The sequence below is a fragment of the Loxodonta africana genome, chromosome 20 (assembly GCF_030014295.1).
Source record: "Loxodonta africana isolate mLoxAfr1 chromosome 20, mLoxAfr1.hap2, whole genome shotgun sequence".
In the NCBI taxonomy this organism is placed as follows: domain Eukaryota; kingdom Metazoa; phylum Chordata; class Mammalia; order Proboscidea; family Elephantidae; genus Loxodonta; species Loxodonta africana.
Window position 1 is genome coordinate 73,970,837 of NC_087361.1, and position 20,346 is coordinate 73,991,182.

General features: G+C 47.7%; 1 protein-coding gene across 1 annotated transcript in view; it reads left to right on the plus strand.

Annotated features, from left to right (window-relative positions):
- Positions 1–2,035: 2,035 nt before the first annotated feature.
- Positions 2,036–20,346, plus strand: part of LAD1 (ladinin 1) — a 40,488-nt gene continuing 22,177 nt past the window's right edge. Inside the window, exons 1-2 of the mRNA XM_064272991.1 lie at positions 2,036–2,137; positions 19,003–19,170. Of these exons, the coding sequence (XP_064129061.1) occupies positions 2,100–2,137; positions 19,003–19,170 (206 nt within the window). The 5' untranslated portion in view covers positions 2,036–2,099. The remainder of the gene's footprint in view (positions 2,138–19,002; positions 19,171–20,346) is intronic.

Genomic DNA, 20,346 nt, shown 5'->3' on the forward strand with positions numbered 1-20,346 from the left:
ACAATGCCTGCCCCCAAGGAACTTTTGGGGGCACTAATATGTACATAATTTCTTTTTCCTTCCTTCTAGAGTTGTCTGGATGCCAACCCCCCCATCTTTGGGAATTTATAACCATAGAGATTTGGCGCTTTTAGGTACCTGACTCACCCTTAACCCACCTGAGGCAGGTTCCTGGATAGAAAGCATGAAGTGTCCCTTGCAGGGCCAGGTGTCAAACGACTAGGAGTGTTTTTCTTCCCCGTACTGAGGTGTCACCACTGACCAAGCATGGAAGAACATTTGCTAGGTCCCCAGGGTGTGTGAACATTCAGCAGGCTCCGTAGGATGCGTCACGCCCTTGATCAGAGTATCCAGGGACTTAGACTTTTGCCACTCCTTCTTTCTCTGAAAGAGCAAAGGTTCAGGGTCCCATATTGACCTCTGCTCAGAATTCTCTGGGGCCTTGACAACTCTCATGCTGCTCACTCCAGCACCGCTGGCAGTGAGCCAATTTGATTCCCACAACCTGGAAGGAAGCAGGACAAGGTGTCATTATTCCCACTTCACAGATGGGAAAACTGAGGTGATTTGCCCCAAGCCACAGAGTTGCCAAATGGCAGAATACAGCTCAAAGTTCATCTCCAGGCTCTCAGTCCATCACTCATTCCCTGACTCTCGCCCCTCACAGCTCTCCTTCTATGCCAGGAAGGAAGGTGCCCTGGAGGAGGGGGTGCTTTGGGAAGGAGATACCTCTGCAGGCTGGCTACGTGTGTATGTTTCCAGGTTCTGCTCAGCAGCTAGCTTGATTTTCACTGTGACATCTCAGGGTGGAGGGCAGTGTAGAGACCACCATCACTGCAGCAGCACAGAAAGGAGGCCAAGAAAGGGGAGCAGGGCCCGTAAGAATGCCCACAGTTCCGGCTCCTCTCCACCTTCTCATCCTGGAGCCTGGGGCTGTCCCTCACGCTGAAGCTGGTGCCGCTGGCCTTGCACTTCTGATCCATCAGGGAAGATAGGATTCCCCTGCTCAGCACCTGACCCTCCCGCTGCCCACCTGAGCCTGGCTCCTGGGTAGAAAGCACCTGGTATTTCACCTGCCAAGATGGGCACTTAAAGGGATCCAGGTGGTGCGGCCTGAGTTGCCTCAAGCTGCTCAAAATTCCGGTCCCAGTTACCTGTGTTCACTCTGACCTTCTGGGGAAAAGTTGAGCTTCCTCTGCCCTGTGACACACCCTGCCCCTCCAGGCCAAAGGCCAGTATCAGAAAAGAAACCTACTACAGACTGAGCAAGGACAGTGCCTATGACATCTTTGTTTTCAGAGCACTCAAATGTTTGCTGAATTGAGTTGAAGTTTCTCATTTGCGAGCGGTTGGCTTTATTCTATGTACGCATCGCAGAGAAAGCAGTGCTCGGCTCGCCTCTGCAGGGCCTATTGGGGGCGGTGGGCCCGGGTGCCGAGGGGCGCGTTTTGGGCTGGAAGGCTCTGAAGCCCGGGAGCCGGTAGGGTCCTCCCTGGGAAGGGGCCAGGAGCGCAGTGCGCTCTAGACCCGAGATTACGGCACTTGCTCTAACTTTTCCACTTGGCTTCCTGCTCTTGGGTTTCTCTGGGCTAAGCCGGTTTACCCGCAGTGAGCTCAGCCTGACCCCGATCTTCGGGCCCCCGCCCCCCGCCCCGCTCCCCGGCACCCCGGCACCCCGGGCCGCGACACCCGCGAGAGGAGGCGGCCCAGCGCCAAGCTGGTCCGACTGGTTCTGAGCAGGAAGTCTCCCGCCCTCGCCCCGGGCAGCCGACCGGTCCGGGCGCTGTCCCGGCGTCCGTCGGTCGGTCCGTGGCCCTCCGGCCGCCTCCCCGGCGCTTTCCGACCAGCGGGCCCAGTGGGTCGGGGCGGAGACCAACGCGGCTTTGTCTGGGACGTCCACACCCCCGAGGCCGCTCGGCCTCGACAAATCGCAGCGCAGCGGCGCAGGACGCCAGCGGGGGTGAGATAAGCGGCCATGTGACCCCACCTGGGCCGGGCTGGGCGCGCGGGCGCGAGCGGGGGAGGGGCGCGCAGGTGAGGCGGCGGCAGGGCCCGAGGAAGAGCAGCACGCAGGCGGCGGCCGCAGGGGCTCCAGCAGCATGTCTGTCTGCAGAAAGGACTGGTCAGCACTGTCCAGGTGAGCGCCGCCGCGGCCGGGGGGAGCGGGGTCAGCGGCGCACCTTGGGTTCCCCTGCCCCAGGGTGCCCGACCTCCTTCCGCCCGGGGGCCCTGGCGCTGAAGCCGGACCCGCCCCTTGCTGCTCCTCAGAGGGGACAGAATCGGTGCTAAACGCGGGCCCCCTCAGGTGACAGGGTGGGTGTTCTTGTCCCTCCACAGCTTCCTTTCCTCTTCCTGGGGGCTGAGGTCCCAAACGGGGTGTCTGGGGAAGGGTGCTCTTCAGCATGGACAGCCCCTAGGTATGACCCAGTCGGGGGGAAAGGAAAATTTCGAGGGTTCGGGGAGACGTTTAGGAGTTACCTCTAAGTCTCCTTTTCTGAGAGAAACCTCCCTCACTGCCCCCATTTTTCTGGTAGAGGTTGTAGAATGGCCCCTGGGGAGGAGCCCTTCAGCACCTCTTAGGGGGTAGGGCAAGTGCCAGGAGTGGAGTCAGTGCCATCTTGGAGGGTCAGCAGCACAATGACCAGTGGTGAGTGGGACCAGAGAGAAACAAAACTCCACCTTCCAGCAGTGGAGGCTCCGGTTCTGTGAAGGCATTTTGGGGTGGCGGCTGCTTGGGCTGGGTGACCTGGAGACAGTTGCTGACCCCCTCTGTGCTGCAGTGTTTACCAGCAGCTCACTGGAGGCTGCTCACCCAAACAGCCAGGGGCTGGGTATCTTATCCTTGTCTGTTGGACATCCTGTCAGAATTAGAGAAGCCTGGGGAGAGGGCTTGGGGTCCAGCAGCACTCATTGTGGGTGGTGACCCCTGGTCACTCCTCTTGGGGCTCCCCGTTGCCTCTCTCCAGTGGTGCTCAGATGAGCATCTGCACCTCCGCAGGTCCTCCTGGATGGCCCCTCTCACACATGCTTCGCCTGGAAGGGAACTGATGCTCAGACAAGAGCCCGGAGCAGGAGCCCTGTTCCTTTGGTCCCTTAGGCTCTAGCCAGGTCGAAATTGGCCTCAGGACCTCCTGCCAGGTGGGCCTTTGGGTATTGAGGCTTTTTCTGAGGTCAGGGCTGTCTCTGCACTTGCAGACCAGCACCCTCCAGCATGTGGGTACCACGGGCTTTCCCCATTAGGTGTCTTTCACACATTTTCCTATGCTCTGGGGTCTCATTCTCCCTTTCCCTACCCTGAAACGGTCCACCAAGGCCTTAGACTCAGCTGTCCCACAGCTCATCCCCCAGGACTGGGGAACCTGCCTCCCCAGACCCTTAACACCTCACAAGGCTCTAAAGCACCATTGCCTGCTACCCCAATGCAGAGGGGCCCACACGATCTAGAGAGGGAAAAGGTAAGCCTAAGAACTGAGGAAGTCCAGTGCTCTGGCAAAGGAACCCAGGCTGCCACTGAGGCCGGACACACCCCAGGCAAGGTCTGTGCTGAGGGTGGGGCTGGAGGCCAAGGACTTGGACTCTGCATGTGGGTCAGTGTGCATGTGGATGGATGTGGGAATACCTTGCTTCTAGGTGTGGACATACCTGAGCCTATAAACATACATGCTTACTATAAGTGTGTGGGTGTATGCGTGGGCTGGCATGTTTATGGCCTTTGTAGTGAAAACATGGCTGTGTGGGTAGTGGGGTCTTATATTGCTGAGTTTGGGGCTTGGGAGTCCAAGTATATTCAGTTTAAATGTTTATTGAAGACTGCAGTACCGTGCATTGCGCTAAAAACGCAAACCAGGCACCACTTCTTCAGAAGCTCAGTCTGATGGGATATATGTGGTTTTGTGTCTGAGAGCATGCCCAGATATGTAGAGGGTGAGAGTGTGGTGTGTGTGGTGGGCAGCTGGGGCACTGGGACTTTTCAAATGGGAGCAGGATCTGGTCTTCACTTGTCCACTGCTCAGCAGGACCTGGTCTCAGGTGGCTGCAGGGTGGGACTGAGTTCCCACAGGATGTCCAGTGTAGGTGCCAGGGAAGCCCTGGGGAACCAGTCCTGCCACAGAAGCCCCTGGCCTGCCCTCCCTGCCCAGCCCCCGCCCTCACAGCCCTGTGGGCAGACACAGCTGCTGCCAACAGTCACCCCGATGAGACACCTGGAACCGAGGACCGCTCCCTCTCTGCTCCTTGTGTGAACAACAAGCCTCAGCGGGCAGGCGGGAGAGGGCGTGAGTCACTGTCAACTGAGCCTCCCAGGCTGGGAGGACTGTGCCGAGGGTGTGACGCGTGTGGTTCCAACCAGAGCCTAGCGCGGAGGGGAAATAGGAGGTAGTGGGAGCTGAGGACGGGCGTGCAGTCTGACCTTGGCATAAAGTAAAATTCAGATGCTCCAGCCTGGGACACATGCAGTGGTGAGCTGGCTGGCTGAGTGCGAGGTCAAGGGCCTTGTCCTTTCTCCCCTGGGCAGGTCCGGTGGCAGGCGAGACGGGGCTGGGCCTGTCTGCGGGGGGTGAGGGGTGGATCTGAAAGCTGCTGGGAGTGAGCAGCCAGCTGGTTAATCATTTCCCTGCCTGGGCCTTGAGCAGCTCTCTGCTGCCCTCCGCTTCCCCCGACACCTCTCTCAAGGCTTCCAGGGCCGGAACTGACCTCAGAGACCACCCCACAATGACCCCTGACTATGTGGAAGGGTAGCCTCAGGTCACCCAAGGTCACACGGCCAGTCTGAGCTGGGCCTCCCAGCCCTGGCCAGGCCTGGGCTCTCTTCCCTGTTCTCCCCATCCCCAACACCCAAGGTTTGCAAATCCTGCTCCTTGAGCCGCAGGGTTCCAAGAGATGGTTCTAGGACCGCCTTCACACCTCCGCCGGCTTTAACCCTAGCAGCTGAGCCTTAATCTGTTGTAAAATGGGCTTCTGTATGATACTCAGGAGCCCTGGTAGCACCAGTGATTAAGCATTTGGCTGCTAACCAAAAGGCCGAGAGTTCGAATCCACTAGATGCTCCTTGGAAACTATGGGGCGGTTCTACTCTGTCCTATAGGGTGGCTAGGAGTCGGAATCGACTTGATGGCAATGGGTTTGGTTTTTTCGGTATATAGTACTCAAGGAGCCCTAGTGGCACAGTGGTTAAGTGTCTGGCTGCCAACGAAAGGTCAGCAGTTTAAACCCACCAGCTGCTCCGTGGGAGAAAGATTACCCACTGCCGGCAAGTCAGTTCCAACTCAGTAGTGAAAGTATAGGACAGAGCAGAACTGCCCCATCGGGTTTCCAAGGCTGTAAATCTTCACGGAAGCAGGCTGCCACATCTTTCTCCTGAGGAGTGGCTGGTGGGTTGGAACTGCTGACCTTTTGGTTAGCAGCTGAGCACTTTAGCCATAGTACCATGAGCGCTCCTTTCTGTAAAGATTACAGCCTTGGAAACCCCATGGGGCAGTTCTACTCTGTCCTGTAGGGTTACCATGAGTCAGAATCAACTTGATGGCAATAGTTTTAAATGAGATTCAGTTTGAGAGAAAAAGTTCTACTGCTAAGCATAATATTTAAAACCACTGGACTTACACCCCTACTATCAGCTGCTGCGTAACAGATGGATGGGTGTTAGACATTGGGAAGAGCGCTCCACGGGAGAGATCCAAACAAGCTCTCCAGGGAGCAGCCAGGCAGAATGTCTGTTAGAATTGTTTACAGGAAAAGAGGGCCTCCAAACCCCAAGTCTAGGATGGAGTTGGTGAAGTCAGGAATGGGGAGATAGCAGTCCTACCTTGAGGCAAAGAGAGGGTTGTGTATCCCCAAATGAAGGCTAGGAGGACAGGGGTGGGGGTCGCAAGGGAGGGAGAAAGGAGCAGCTGCCCAGGGCTGTGGCATCAGCTGGTGAGAGTGGCTAGGACTTCTGTGGGGCAGGACTGGCAGGTTCTACCCAGGGCCTGGCTCTGGGGCTAGAAAAACCCGTTGCCTGTCATCAAGTGGATTCCGACTCATAGTGACCCTATAGGACAGAGTAGAACTGCTCCATAGGGTTTCCAAGGCTGTAATCTTTACGGAAGCAAACTGCTGGATCTTTCTCCCACAGAGCAGCTGGTGGGTTCAAACTGCTGACCTTTTGGTTAATAGCCAAGCACTTAACCGCTGCTTCACCAGGGCTCTGGTGCTACAGTGATCAGCATATTGGCCACTGGGTTTCCCCCAAACCTTTGCTCTCCCAGGCTGCACCATGAGCTCCAGCCTATCCTGGCGAGGGGAATCCCACACCTTCAGAGGCTAAAGATGTGCCCCTTCCCTTGCCTATTCCACTGTCAGGCTTAACCTCCCAGGAAGGTGGCTCCTGGCTTGGTTCAGGGCTGGCCCATCCAGGATGGCCTTTTCTGGCAGTTAGTATCATGGTTAAAGGCACGGGTTTTTGAGAGACTGACCCTAGGTCAGAATCTTGGTTCTTAATTTTTTAGCTGTGTTAATCTTGGGGAAGTTATTAACCAATCTAAGCCTCAGTTTCCTCATCTGCCAAATGGGGATAACACCACCTTACCTCACAGGGTGGTTGTGAGGATTAATGCCTCAGTATTTGTAAAATACTTAGACCAGGGCCTGCCATTATAGCAAGCACTTAAATGTTCGTGTTCTCACTTCTTTATCATTGCTCACCATATTCAACAAAAATTTGAGTGCTACCAAATGCTAAGCACTGTTCTAAGAGCTTTGTTTTTGAGGTTTCAACAACTGTCCCTGCTGGAAGTCCCTCCTGACTCTCCTTTCCTATCATTTCCTCATCTTTAGAGGGCAGGAGGTGGGTGGGGTCCGTGGGTGGTGGTAGTAGTGGTGGGAATCTTGTCTTGCCAGGCTGCTAGGGGTGAAGGCAGCCCTGTGAGCAGCAGAGGTGGTGACCACATCTTCTTGGATGAGCTGTAGGGTTTGGGTGTTAGGCCAGGGGACATTCAAGGACACCTGGGCCTCACCTTCTGTGGCTCTGGTCCTGGGAGACCCCTCAGGGCTAGGGCTGGCCTTGGGAGTGAGTCATTTCCGAGGAGCCCGGCTATGACTGATCATATACCATATATGGCCCCACTGGAGGACAAACAAGTAACTATTTCCTCGGGGCTGAGACGGGAGAGTGTGGGGACCATGTTGCTCAGGATCAAGGAATCTTGAAGGCTCGGCCCAGCCCAGCCGTGGGTATCGCCAGAGAGAGGAGCAGCAGCTTTATGGGCTACTTTCCCTAGCATATGGATCCTTCAGCTTCGGAGGGCAAGAGCAGTTCCCAAACTTTGAACTAGGGTCGGGGGCCTCTCCAGAGGAGGAGAGGATTGAAAACCTAGCCTCAGATCAAAGCCAGCAGAAGCTGGAGTTCCTAAGTCTGAATAAGGGAAAGTTGGGGTATCACCGCCTGGCTCATAGAGGCAGGACTTCAGTCTTTGTGTGGTGAATGAACAAATGAATGATCAGTCCAAAAACACGTGGAGCTCACAGGTGTCCTGTGAAGGTCCAGGGGAGTCTTGCTCAAGTTCATGGTTAAGGCCGTGGGGAGAGAACTTTGATCAGGGCCCATCTCCATCTCCAGCAAGGTGGAGCAGAGATGTGACTGAAGCAGGAGGAACTGATGTTCCCATCAAAAAGAGCTCTTTATGGTCACAATAGAGAAGCTCTGGAATGTTCCTTTCCAAAGGCACCTCCTTTCCTGTGGGTGATGGCAGGTACTCACTGCCCCTTGGCCAAGAGATGGGCAGCTTGCCTTTGGGGGCCTCAAGATTTCCTCCCCACTTGGTGCTCACTCTTGTCAAGGTGAGGTTTGGTGACTTCCCAGGGTGGAGGAGGCCCCTGCCTACCGAAAGTTGACATTTATGCTTGTTCATCCCCCATTTGCTGGTTCCTGTTGTATGCTAGGCGCCATGCTGGGTCCTAGAGAGAAAGATACCCTGTCCTTCCTCTAGGGCTTCTTTACAGTTTCTTTTCAGACCTCTCATGCCCTCTTCACTCGCCTTTGTTCGCCCATCTTTTTTTAAAAAAGAGCAAAACCTAAGATCTGTGAATTTATGGCACATAAACTATACCTGGAAACCCTGGTGGCGTAGTGGTTAAGTGCTACGGCTGCTAACCAAGAGGTCAGCAGTTCGAATCTGCCAGGCGCTCCTTGGAAACTCTACGGGGCAGCTCTACCCTGTCCTATAGGGTCACTATGCGATGGAACCGACTCGATGGCAGTGGGTTTGGTTTTTTAAACTATACCTCGGCTTTCCTTGAGTCCACATTCTCCTCTAGCTACTGCCCCATTTTATCTGCTTTCCTTCTCGGTGAATCTTCTGAAAACAGTTGTGGGTAGTCGCTAACTCCCCTTTCCTGGCTCCCATTCTCTCCTCCCCAGGTCAGGCTTCAGCCCACCTACCGAAGCTGCTCTCCATAGGTGACCAGGGACCTCTGTACCGTTAAATCCATGCCCAGTGCTCTGTCCTGACCTTCTTCACCCTCACGGAGGCCCTCACTCCTCTCCCCAGGTCAACAATCTACCCTGCTTTTCCTCCATCTCCCTGGCTGCTACCTCTTGATCTCCTTTGCTCCTTACTGGTTTCTTCCCCTCACTCTGGATGTGTCAGAGACAGAACTCTGAGTTTCCCTCTCCCCACTGCCATCCTGGGTCCCTGGGTGGTGTAAATGGTTTGCTCTTGGCTACTAACTGGAAGGTTGGTGGTTTGAACACACCCAGCAGTGCCACGGAAGAAAACCCTGGAGATTTGCTTCCATAAAGATTACAGCTAATGGGGGAAGCCTGTCAGCATCCTGCCCCCCCTGGAGTGTGAACCCCAGCTGCTAATAGAATCTGGTGCACACAACTATCACCACTACTTCTCGAGGTGGATAGGTGTTAGGGTGCAGCACACACTTGATGACCCAAAATCAGATTGTACTCAAGAATAGTGAATAGACTCAGGCATATATATCTGGCAACAGCCCAAACCAGCTGGTAATAGGTCATAAGTAAGTCAAGGGCTACAACAAACAAGACAGCACAATCTAGTAGCCCATCCACGTATATTGAAAGAAAACAAAACAAGATAAGACTCAGTGAGCAAATACAGAATAAATCACTGCTATATCTTAGCGATGGCTCAGAGACAGCAGTCCATATCAAACTACATAAAGAAGCAGACCATGACAGCTTCTACAGCCCCCCAAACAAAAGAATCAAAATCTTTCCCAAATGAAGATACAATCCTGGAATTATCAGATACAGAATATAAAAAACTAATTTACAGAATGCTTCAAGACATCAGGAATGACCTCAGAAATGAAATAAGGCAAACTGCAGAAAAAGCCAAGGAACACACTGATAAAACAGTTGAAGAACTCAAAAACATTATTCAAGAACATAGTGGAAAAATTAATAAGTTGCAAGAATCCATAGAGAGACAACATTCAGAAATCCAAAAGATTAACAATAAAATTACAGAATTAGACAACGCAATAGGAAGTCAGAGGAGCAGACTCGAGCAATTAGAATGCAGAGTGGGAAATCTGGAGGACCAGCAAATTAACACCAACATAGCTGAAAAAAAATCAGATAAAAGAATTAAAAAAAATGAAGAAACCCTAAGAATCATGTGGGACTCTATCAAGAAGGATAACTTGCGTGTGATTGGAGTCCCAGAACAGGAAGGGAGGACAGAAAACACAGAGAAAATAGCTGAACATCTGCTAACAGAAAACTTCCCTGACATCATGAAAGACGAAAGGATATCTATCCAAGATGCTCATCCAACCCCATTTAAGATTGATCCAAAAAGAAAAACACCAAGACATATTATCATCAAACTTGCCAAAACCAAGATAAAGAGAAAATTTTAAAAGCAGCCAGGGAGAAAAGAAAGGTCTCCTTCAAGGGAGAATCAATAAGAATAAGTTCAGACTACTCAGCAGAAACCATGCAGGCAAGAAGGCAATGGGATGACATATACAGAGCACTGAAGGAGAAAAACTGCCAGCCAAGGATCATATATCCAGCAAAACTCTCTCTGAAATATGAAGGTGAAATTAAGATATTTACAGATAAACACAAGCTTAGAGAATTTGCAAAAACCAAACCAAAGCTACAAGAAATACTAAAGGAAATGGTTTGGTCAGAAAACCAATAATATCAGAAACCAGCACAACACAAGCTCACAGAACAGAACATCCTGATATCAACTCAAATAGGAAAATCACAAAAACAAATTAAGATTAATTAAAAAAAAAAAAAAACGCTCAAAACAGGGAATCATTGAAGTCAATATGTAAAAGATCACAATAATAAAAAAGAGGGACTAAATACAGGTGGCATAGAACTGCCATATGGAGAGGGATACAAGGCGATATAGGACAATACAAGTTAGGTTTTTACTTAGAAAAATAGGGGTAAATATTAAGGTAACCACAAAGAGGTATAACAACTCCATAAATCAAAATAAAAGCCAAGAAAAATGTAATGACTCAACAAACATAAAGTCAAATACTATGAAAATGAGGATCTCACAATTTACAAAGAAAAACGTCTCAGCACAAAAAAGTAAGTGGAAAAATGAAATTGTCAACAACACACATAAAAAGGCATCAAAATGACAACACTGAACACTTGCTTATCTATAATTACGCTGAATGTAAATGGACTAAATGCACCAATAAAGAGACAGAGAGTCTCGGACTGGATAAAGAAACACGATCCGTCTATATGCTGCCTACAAGAGACACACCTTAGACTTAGAGACACAAACTAAAACTCAAAGGATGGAAAACAATATATCAAGCAAACAATAAGCAAAAAAGAAGAGGAGTAGCAATATAAATTTCTGACAAAATAGACTTTAAAGTTAAATCCACCACAAAGGATAAAATGGACAAATGATAAAAGGGACAATTGATCAGGAAGTTATAACCATATTAAATATTTACACACCCAATGACAGGGCTGCAAGATACATAAATCAAATTTTAACAGAACTGAAAAGTGAGATAGACGCCTCCACAATTACAGTAGGAGATTTTAACACACCATTTTCGGAGAAGGACAGGACATCCAGTAAGAAGCTCAATAGAGACACGAAAGACCTAATTACAACAGTCAACCAACTTGACCTCATTGACTTATACAGAACTCTCCACCCAACTGCTGCAAAGTATACTTTTTTTTCTAGTGCACATGGAACATTCTCTAGAATAGACCACATATTAGGTCATAAAACAAACCTTTGCAGAATCCAAAACATCGAAATATTACAAAGCATCTTCGCAGACCACAAGGCAATAAAAGTAGAAATCAATAACAGAAAAACTAGGGAAAAGAAATTAAATACTTGGAAACTGAACAATACCCTCCTGAAAAAAGACTGGGTTATAGAAGACATCAAGGAGGTAATAAGGAAATTCATAGAATGCAACGAGAATGAAAATACTTCCTATCAAAACCTCTGGGACACAGCAAAAGCAGTGCTCAGAGGCCAATTTATATCGATAAATGCACACATACAAAAAGAAGAAAGAGCCAAAATCAGAGAACTGTCCCTACAACTTGAACAAATAGAAAGTGAGCAACAAAAGAATCCATCAGGCACCAGAAGAAAACAAATAATAAAAATTAGAGCTGAACTAAATGAATTAGAGAACAGAAAAATAATTGAAAGAATTAACAAAGCCAAAAGCTGGTTCTTTGAAAAAATTAACAAAATCGATAAACCATTGGCTAGACTGACTAAAGAAATACAGGAAAGGAGACAAATAACCCGAATAAGAAACGAGAAGGGCCACATCACAACAGACCCAACTGAAATTAAAAGAATCATATCAGATTATTACGAAAAATTGTACTCTAACAAATTTGCAAACCTAGAAGAAATGGATGAATTCCTGGAAAAACACTACCTACCTAAATTAACACAATCAGAAGTAGAACAACTAAATAGACCCATAACAAAAAAAGAGATTGAAACGGTAATCAAAAAACTCCCAACAAAAAAAAGCCCTGGCCCGGATGGCTATGCTGCAGAATTCTACCAAACTTTCAGAGAAGAGATAACACCACTACTACTAAAGGTATTTCAAAGCATAGAAAATGACGGAATACTACCCAACTCATTCTATGAAGCCACCATCTCCCTGATACCAAAACCAGGTAAAGACATCACAAAAAAAGAAAATTACAGACCTATATCCCTCATGAACATAGATGCAAAAATCCTCAACGAAATTCTAGCCAATAGAATTCAAAAACATATCAAAAAAATAATTCACCACGACCTTATACCAGGTATGCAAGGCTGGTTTAATATTAGAAAAACCATTAATGTAATCCACCATATAAATAAAACAAAAGACAAAAACCACATGATCTTATCAATTGATGCAGAAAAGTCATTTGACAAAGTCCAACACCCATTTATGATAAAAACTCTTACCAAAATAAGAATTGAAGGAAAATTCCTCAACATAATAAAGAGCATCTATGCAAAGCCAACAGCCAACATCACTCTAAATGGAGAGAGCCTGAAAGCATTTCCCTTGAGAACAGGAACCAGACAAGGATGCCCTTTATCACTGCTCTTATTCAACATAGTGCTAGAAGTCCTAGCCAGAGCAATTAGGCTAGACAAAGAAATAAAGGCATCCGGATTGGCAAAGAGGAAGTCAAATTATCTCTATTTGCAGATGACATGATCTTATACGCAGAAAACCCCAAGGAATCCTCCAGAAAACTACTGAAACTAATAGAAGAGTTTGGCAGAGTCTCAGGTTATAAGATAAACATACAAAAATCACTTGGATTCTTCTACATCAACAAAAAGAACATCGAAGAGGAAATAACCAAATCAATACCATTCACAGTAGCCCCCAAGAAGATAAAATACTTAGGAATAAATCTTACCAAGGATGTAAAAGACCTATACAAAGATAACTACAAAGCTCTACTACAAGAAATTCAAAAGGACATACTTAAGTGGAAAAACATACCTTGCTCATGGATAGGAAGACTTAACATAGTAAAAATGTCTATTCTACCAAAAGCCATCTATACATACAATGCACTTCCGATCCAAATTCCAATGTAATTTTTTAAGGTGATAGAGAAACAAATCACTAACTTCATATGGAAGGGAAAGAAGCCTCGGATAAGCAAAGCATTACTGAAAAAGAAGAAGAAAGTGGGAGGCCTCACTCTACCTGATTTCAGAACCTATTATACAGCCACAGTAGTCAAAACAGCCTGGTACTGGTACAACAACAGACACATAGACCAGTGGAACAGAATTGAGAACCCAGATATAAATCCATCCACATATGAGCAGCTGATATTTGACAAAGGCCCAGTGTGAATTAATTGGGGAAAAGATAGTCTTTTTAACAAATGGTGCTGGCATAACTGGATATCCATTTGCAAAAAAATGAAACAGGACCCATACCTCACACCATGCACAAAAACTAACTCCAAGTGGATCAAAGACCTAAACATAAAGACTAAAACGATAAAGATCATGGAAGAAAAAATAGGGACAACATTAGGAGCCCGAATACAAGCCATAAACAGAATACAAAACATTACCAAAAATGACAAAGAGAAACCAGATAACTGGGAGCTCCTAAAAATCAAACACCTATGCTCATCTAAAGACTTCACCAAAAGAGTAAAAAGACCACCTACAGACTGGGAAAGAATTTTCAGCTCTGACATCTCCGACCAGCGCCTGATCTCTAAAATCTATATGATTCTGTCAAAACTCAACCACAAAAAGACAAACAACCCAATCGAGAAGTGGGCAAAGGATATGAACACACACTTCACTAAAGAAGATATTCAGGCAGCTAACAGATACATGAGAAAATGCTCTCGATCATTAGCCATTAGAGAAATGGAAATTAAAACTATGATGAGATTCCATCTCACTCCAACAAGGCTGGCATTAATCCAAAAAACACAAAATAATAAATGTTGGAGAGGCTGCAGAGAGATTGGAACTCTTATACACTGCCACTGCTGGTGGGAATGTAAAATGGTACAACCACTTTGGAAATCTATCTGGCGTTATCTTAAACAGTTAGAAATAGAACTACCATACAACCCAGAAATCCCACTCCTCGGAATATAGCCTAGAGAAATAAGAGCCTTCACACAAACAGATATATGCACACCCATGTTTATTGCAGCTCTGTTTACAATAGCAAAAAGCTGGAAGCAACCAAGGTGTCCATCAACGGATGAATGGGTAAATAAATTGTGGTACATTCACACAATGGAATACTACGCATCGATAAAGAACAGTGAGGAATCTGTGAAACGTTTCATAACATGGAGGAACCTGGAAGGCATTATGCTGAGTGAAATTAGTCAGAGGCAAAAGGACAAATATTGTATAAGACCACTATTATAAGATCTTGAGAAATAGTATAAACTGAGAAGAACACATCCTTTTGTGGTTACGAGACGGGGAGGGGGGAGAGGGTTATTTACTGATTAGTTAGCAGATAAGAACTACTTTAGGTGAAGGGAAGGACAATACTCAATACAGGGAAGGTCAGCTCAACTGGACTGGACCAAAAGCAAAGAAGTTTCCGGGATAAACTGAATGCTTCAAAGGTCAGCGGAGCAAGGGCGGGGGTTTGGGGACTATGGCTTAAGGGGACTTCTAAGTCAATTGGCAAAATAATTCTATTATGAAAACATTCTGCATCCCACTTTGAAATGTGGCGTCTGGGGTCTTAAATGCTAACAAGCGGCCAACTAAGATGCATCCATTGGTCTCAACCCACCTGGATCAAAGGAGAATGAAGAACACCAAGGTCAACTATGAGCCCAAGAGACAGAAAGGGCCACATGAACCAGAGACTTACATCATCCTGAGACCAGAAGAACTAGATGGTGCCCGGCCACAACTGATGACTGCCCTGACAGGGAGCACAAGAGAGAACCCCTGAGGGAGCAGGAGATCAGTGGGATGCAGACCCCAAATTCTCATAAAAAGACCATACTTAATGGTCTGACTGAGACTAGAGGAATCCCGGCGGTCATGGTCCCCAAACCTTCTGTTGGCAGAGGACAGGAACCATTCCCGAAGACAACTCATCAGACATGAAAGGGACTGGACAGTAGGTAGGAGAGAGATGCTGATGAAGAGTGATCTAATTATATCAGGTGGACACTTGAGACTGTGTTGGCATCTCCTGTCTGGAGGGGGGATGGGAGGATAGAGAGAGATGGAAGCTGGCAAAATTGTCACGAAAGGAGAGACTGGAAGGGCTGACTCATTAGGAGGAGAGCAAGTGGGAGTATGGAGTAAGGTGTATGTGAAGTTGTATGTGACAATCTGACTTGATTTGTAAACGTTCACTTGAAGCTCAATAAAAGTTAATGAAAAAAAAAAAGATTACAGCTAAGAAATCCCTGTGGGGTAGTTCTACTCTGTACCACATGGGGGCACCATGGGTTGGAATTGACTCATGACAGTGGTCTGAGTTTTGGTTTTTACTGCCACCCTAACATCACACCAACCTCCCTCTCCTGGCCTTTCCCATCTTACTAATAGCAGCACCAGGAATGGCTTAGGCCAAGAACCTGGGAGCTTTCCTTGATTCTTTTCTTCTCAACTCCCCCCGCCCCACCCCACCCCAAATCTAATCCATCAGCAAACCCTGCTGGCTTTACCTTCAAAATATGCCCCACACCAACCACTTTCCCTGTCTCCACTGTTCCCACCCCAGCTCAAGCGACCATAGCTCTCGCCTGGGCCATTGTGGGAGCTTCCTGACAGGTTTTCCTCCTCCTCTCAATTTTTTCCCCACACAGCAGCTAGAGAGATCTTAAAAATATAAATCCTGTCCTGTCATTCCTCTGTGTCAGACTTTCCAGTGGCTCTCCAGTTCACTTAGAGTAAAATCCAAATTCTTTTATCTGCTTTACAGGGCCCTCTGCTTGGGCCTTGCCTCCCTGTCCAACCTCACCGCAGGCCAGACTCCCCCCACATGGCTTACCCTCTGTGCCCTGAATTCGCTGCCAGCTCAGCTCATTCACACACAGGGCCTTGCACTTGCTGTTCCCTCCTCCTGGAACACTCTGCTGCCTCCTTCTCATGAACCAGGTCTCCTCAGGGAGGCCTTCCCCTACTCTGTCACCCTCTCTCATGTCACCTTGTTCCATTGTCCTTGTGCCACTTATTCGAAGTCATTCTGTTCATGTGTTTGTTTCCTTGTTCATTGTCTGCCTCTCTACCCACCCCAGATACGTGCTTCATGAAGGGAGGAACCCTGTTGGTCTTGTTCTCCACTATATCCTAGCCCCTGGATTCATGTCTGGCACATAGTAGCTGCTCACACAGCATTTGTTTCATGAATGTAGGGCAAACAAGGGTGATGCTTGGACCTAGGGGGGAAAAAAATCGGAGCCATTGTGGGGTTTTTCCTCATTTTAGGAAGGAAAACTGAGGAAGAGAAGGGAAGTGACTTTCCCAAGGGCAGGAGGACTAGAAACCAGACTCTCTTATACAAGTCTTACAAAAGACTCCCATAGATGTATTTTATGTGCAAATCAACTTATAAAACTTGTGGTTTTATGTAATTTTTCCTCAGAAATATGTCTTCTTAAATCAAGGCACGGTTGCATGGTGAGACCTTTCAGGAAGGGAGAGGCCCAGTAGAAAGAGGGCTGGGCAACTGGAAAGGAGAACAGAGTGGAGAGTTTAGCGCCTGACAGTGGCAATGGGAGTCCGCTGCACTAACTCTGGGAGAGAAGAAGGGGCCATTTCTAGAATCTTCCAATATGGGTCCTAGTCAGAGGGATGCTGCACAGAAGGCTTATCCTGCTGACCTTCACAGCCTACCACTCTGCTGCTCGAACCCTCTCTCACCTCTGTGTGAAGTACAGCCTCCTCACCCCTAACACTCTGTATCTGACCTTCTGACCTCCTAGACTTGCTTAGTCCACTCTTCTGCTTGGGTTTCTCCCCAACCCCCCTCACATGTGTTGAAATCCTGTTCATCCTCTGAGATCCAGCCCAGGTTCAGTCTCTTCCAGGAACCTTTCCTGATCATCTTGGCCCCCAGTAACCATTCTTTCATTCTCCGGAGCAATTGCAGCACCTCGGTGGGGTTAGTTATTGGTGTACGTCCCTCTCTTTCTCATTAGACTGTACGTGTCTCAGGGCAGGGAGCCTGCCTTGTTGTTCTGTGAACACCCACGGTTGCTGACCTGGTGCTGGCCCATTGCAGTTGCTCTTTGGTTAGATTGGGAGGTTGGGTGGATGGAAGGGAAGGTGGGCTGGTGAGCAGGTGGATAAGTATGAATGGATGGTTGGAAATGGGTAGGGACATGGGAAGGTGGCTGGGTGATGAGTGTTTGGATTGATAAGTAGCTGGATGTATAGATGGGTGAGTGAAGGAGTAGATGGATGGGTTGGTGGGTGGTTGATCACAGGACTGAAGGTGACTGGGGACAGGAACCAGAAGTAGGGTGTGTAGGGTCTCCTTGCTCCAGAACAGGTGAAAGAAGCTCAAAGAGTGAAGAGAAGATGAATTGGAAATTTTTTTTTTTTTTTTAGTGTACCTGGTCTTATTTGTGAGTCTCCGTCTCCCAAGCTGAGAAATTCCACAGGGAATTGAGTAACTCTAAGGAAGTTTCTCTGTGATTGTCCATTGAGAGATATTATCTAAAAATCCCAGGGCTGAAATGAGGAAAAGACTTGTCAAGTTCATCTACCTGTTTTAGGCAGAACGATGCCCACCCACTCACATTCTTAGTCACCTCCAGAGAGGGAGGCCCTATGTTCCCACTCATCAATGTGTTCTAGATCTGGAGTAAAGTCCAAGCCAGTGGTTCTCATCTGGGGTGATTTCACCCCCAGGGGACATTGAGCAATGTTTGAAAATATTTTTGGTTGTCACGATTGGGCAGTGCTATGGGTACCTACTGAGTAGAGTCCAGGGATACTGTTCAACACCTTACAGTGCACAGGACCAAACCAAAAAACCCAAACCCATTGCCATCGAGTCAATTCCAACTCGTAGCAACCCTATAGGACAGAGTAGAACTGCCCTATAGGGTTTAAAAAAAAAAAGGCTGTAAATCTTTACAGAAGTAGACTCCTGTGTGGCTAGTGTGTTTGAACCACGGACCTTTTGGTTAGCAGCGACCACTTAACCACTGCACTGTTAGGGCTCCACTGCACAGGACAGCCCCCCACAAAAAAGAATTCTCCGGCCAAAATGTCAATGGTGCTGAGTTGGAGAAACCCTAGTCTGGCCCAAATCCCTGCAGCTTCAATAGAAATTTAGTAGAAATATCATAGAAATATAACCTGAGCCATATTTGAAATTTTACATTTTCTAGTCGCATCAAAAAATGTAGAAACAGGCCAAGTTAATTTTAATAATATTTGATTTACCCCAATATAGCCAAAATATTGTCTAAATTTTATCATTTCAAAATGTAATCAATAGAAAAAATTATTAATGAGATGGTTTACATTCTGTTTTTCGCACTGTCTTTGAAAAACAGTGTGTATTTTACGCTTACGGAAAAACAAAAAACCCCATTGTTGTCGAGTCGATTCATAGCGACCCTATCAGACAGAGTGGGACTGCCCGATAGGGTTTCCAAGGAGTGGCTGGTGGATTCAAACCCCTGACCTTTTGGTTAGCAGCCGAGCTCTTAACCACAGCTCCACCAGGGCTCTTTTATCCATATATATATATATATATATATATATAAAAAACCAGTGCCTTTGAGTCGATTCCGACTCATATGAGTATAAGTTTACCCTTATAAAACAAAACAAAACCCCTTATAAAAAAAAATAGCAGGTCTCAATTCAGGCTAGCCACACTTCAAGTGCTCAACGCCATTATTGGACAGGGCTGGCCTAGGGTCACGTTGTCTGTTCTCCCAGCTCTGCAGAAGCCCTGCTTGGGAGTGGCGTTCCATCTCCCCAGGGCTGCCCTGACGTCCCCTCCCTCCCTCCCCAGCCTGGCCAGGCAGAGAACTCTAGAAGACGAGGAGGAGCAGGAGCGGGAGCGCAGGCGGCGCCATCGCAATCTGAGCAGCACCACCACCACCACCGATGACGATGAGGCTCCCCGGCTCACCCAGAACGGAGACCAGCCCCCTGCGGAGAGGTGCTTTGATCGGGTTGGGTGAGAGTGCCATTTCCCGATCTCAGGTGGTGGGGATTGGCTCAGCTGCCCCAGATACACCAAGCCTAACGTATTTGATCCCCCTAGGAATGAGGCTGAAGGGTATGAAGATGAAATTCGAGTTCCTCACCTTCCCCAGAGCCCTCCTCAGCACCACCAGATTCCACCTTTTTATTACAATTGCTATTTGTTGAGCCCCACCATGAGCTATGCTTTGCTGGCATTTTATGGACATAGCTCACTTAATCCTCACGATACCCCTGAGAGAGGTATTATTAACCGATTTTACAGATGGAGTAACCGGGTCGAAGAGTACTTAGGTGACTTGCTGAGATCATACCACTAAAGAATACAGGGCCAGGATTTTCATCCAGATCTATCAGGCTCTGTAGCTCAACTATCTACATAAACCAGGCTACCTCATTTTGACCCTAATGCTCCATAACTAGCTTCTGAGACAAAGAAGGGGGCTGGTCTTGCCACCTAGATTTTAGGGTTAGGAGGGAAATGAAGAAAAAGGCCTGGAATTTACTGAATGCCACCTATGTGCCATGACTGTGCTGGGCAGCCTCCCGGGATGAGTCTCATTCCATCCTCCTAACAAGCCCAGTTTGCAGGTGTGAAAACGTAGGCTCAGACAGTGGGATAACTTGCCTGAAATCACACCCTATGTGATCCCCAGTTAGTTCTCTTTCCTCTGCAGAACGAAAGGGAGGGATAAGAGGGTGATAAGGAAGGAAAACAATCTCTTTTTGCAGGATGACAAGTGCTATGGGTTTTGGACAACCCTCTCCTGTTGCTCTTGCTCCCTTGGGTCCCCTAGAGAAGGGAGATTAGGTTCTAAGTCCTGGAATGCACCAACTCCTGTGGCTGCCACCTAGTCCTGGCTGCACCCACACGATTGACAAGCATGCTGGATAGTGCACTGGGCTTTACTCTCAGCTCCACCACTAATTAGCTGTGTGACCTCTGACAAATCCCTGAACCTCTCTGATCTTGATCCAGGCTCTAAAGGGCAGGGATTGTACTTATTCCTTTGACTCCACAGTGTCCACACAGGGCCTGGGAGATTTAAAAGTAGGTGCTCAATCAGTGTTTTTTAATTGAGTATGAACATGGAATGATTATAGAGGCTTATAAATAAACTTTTTCTTTAAAAAACATGGAGAGTTTTGT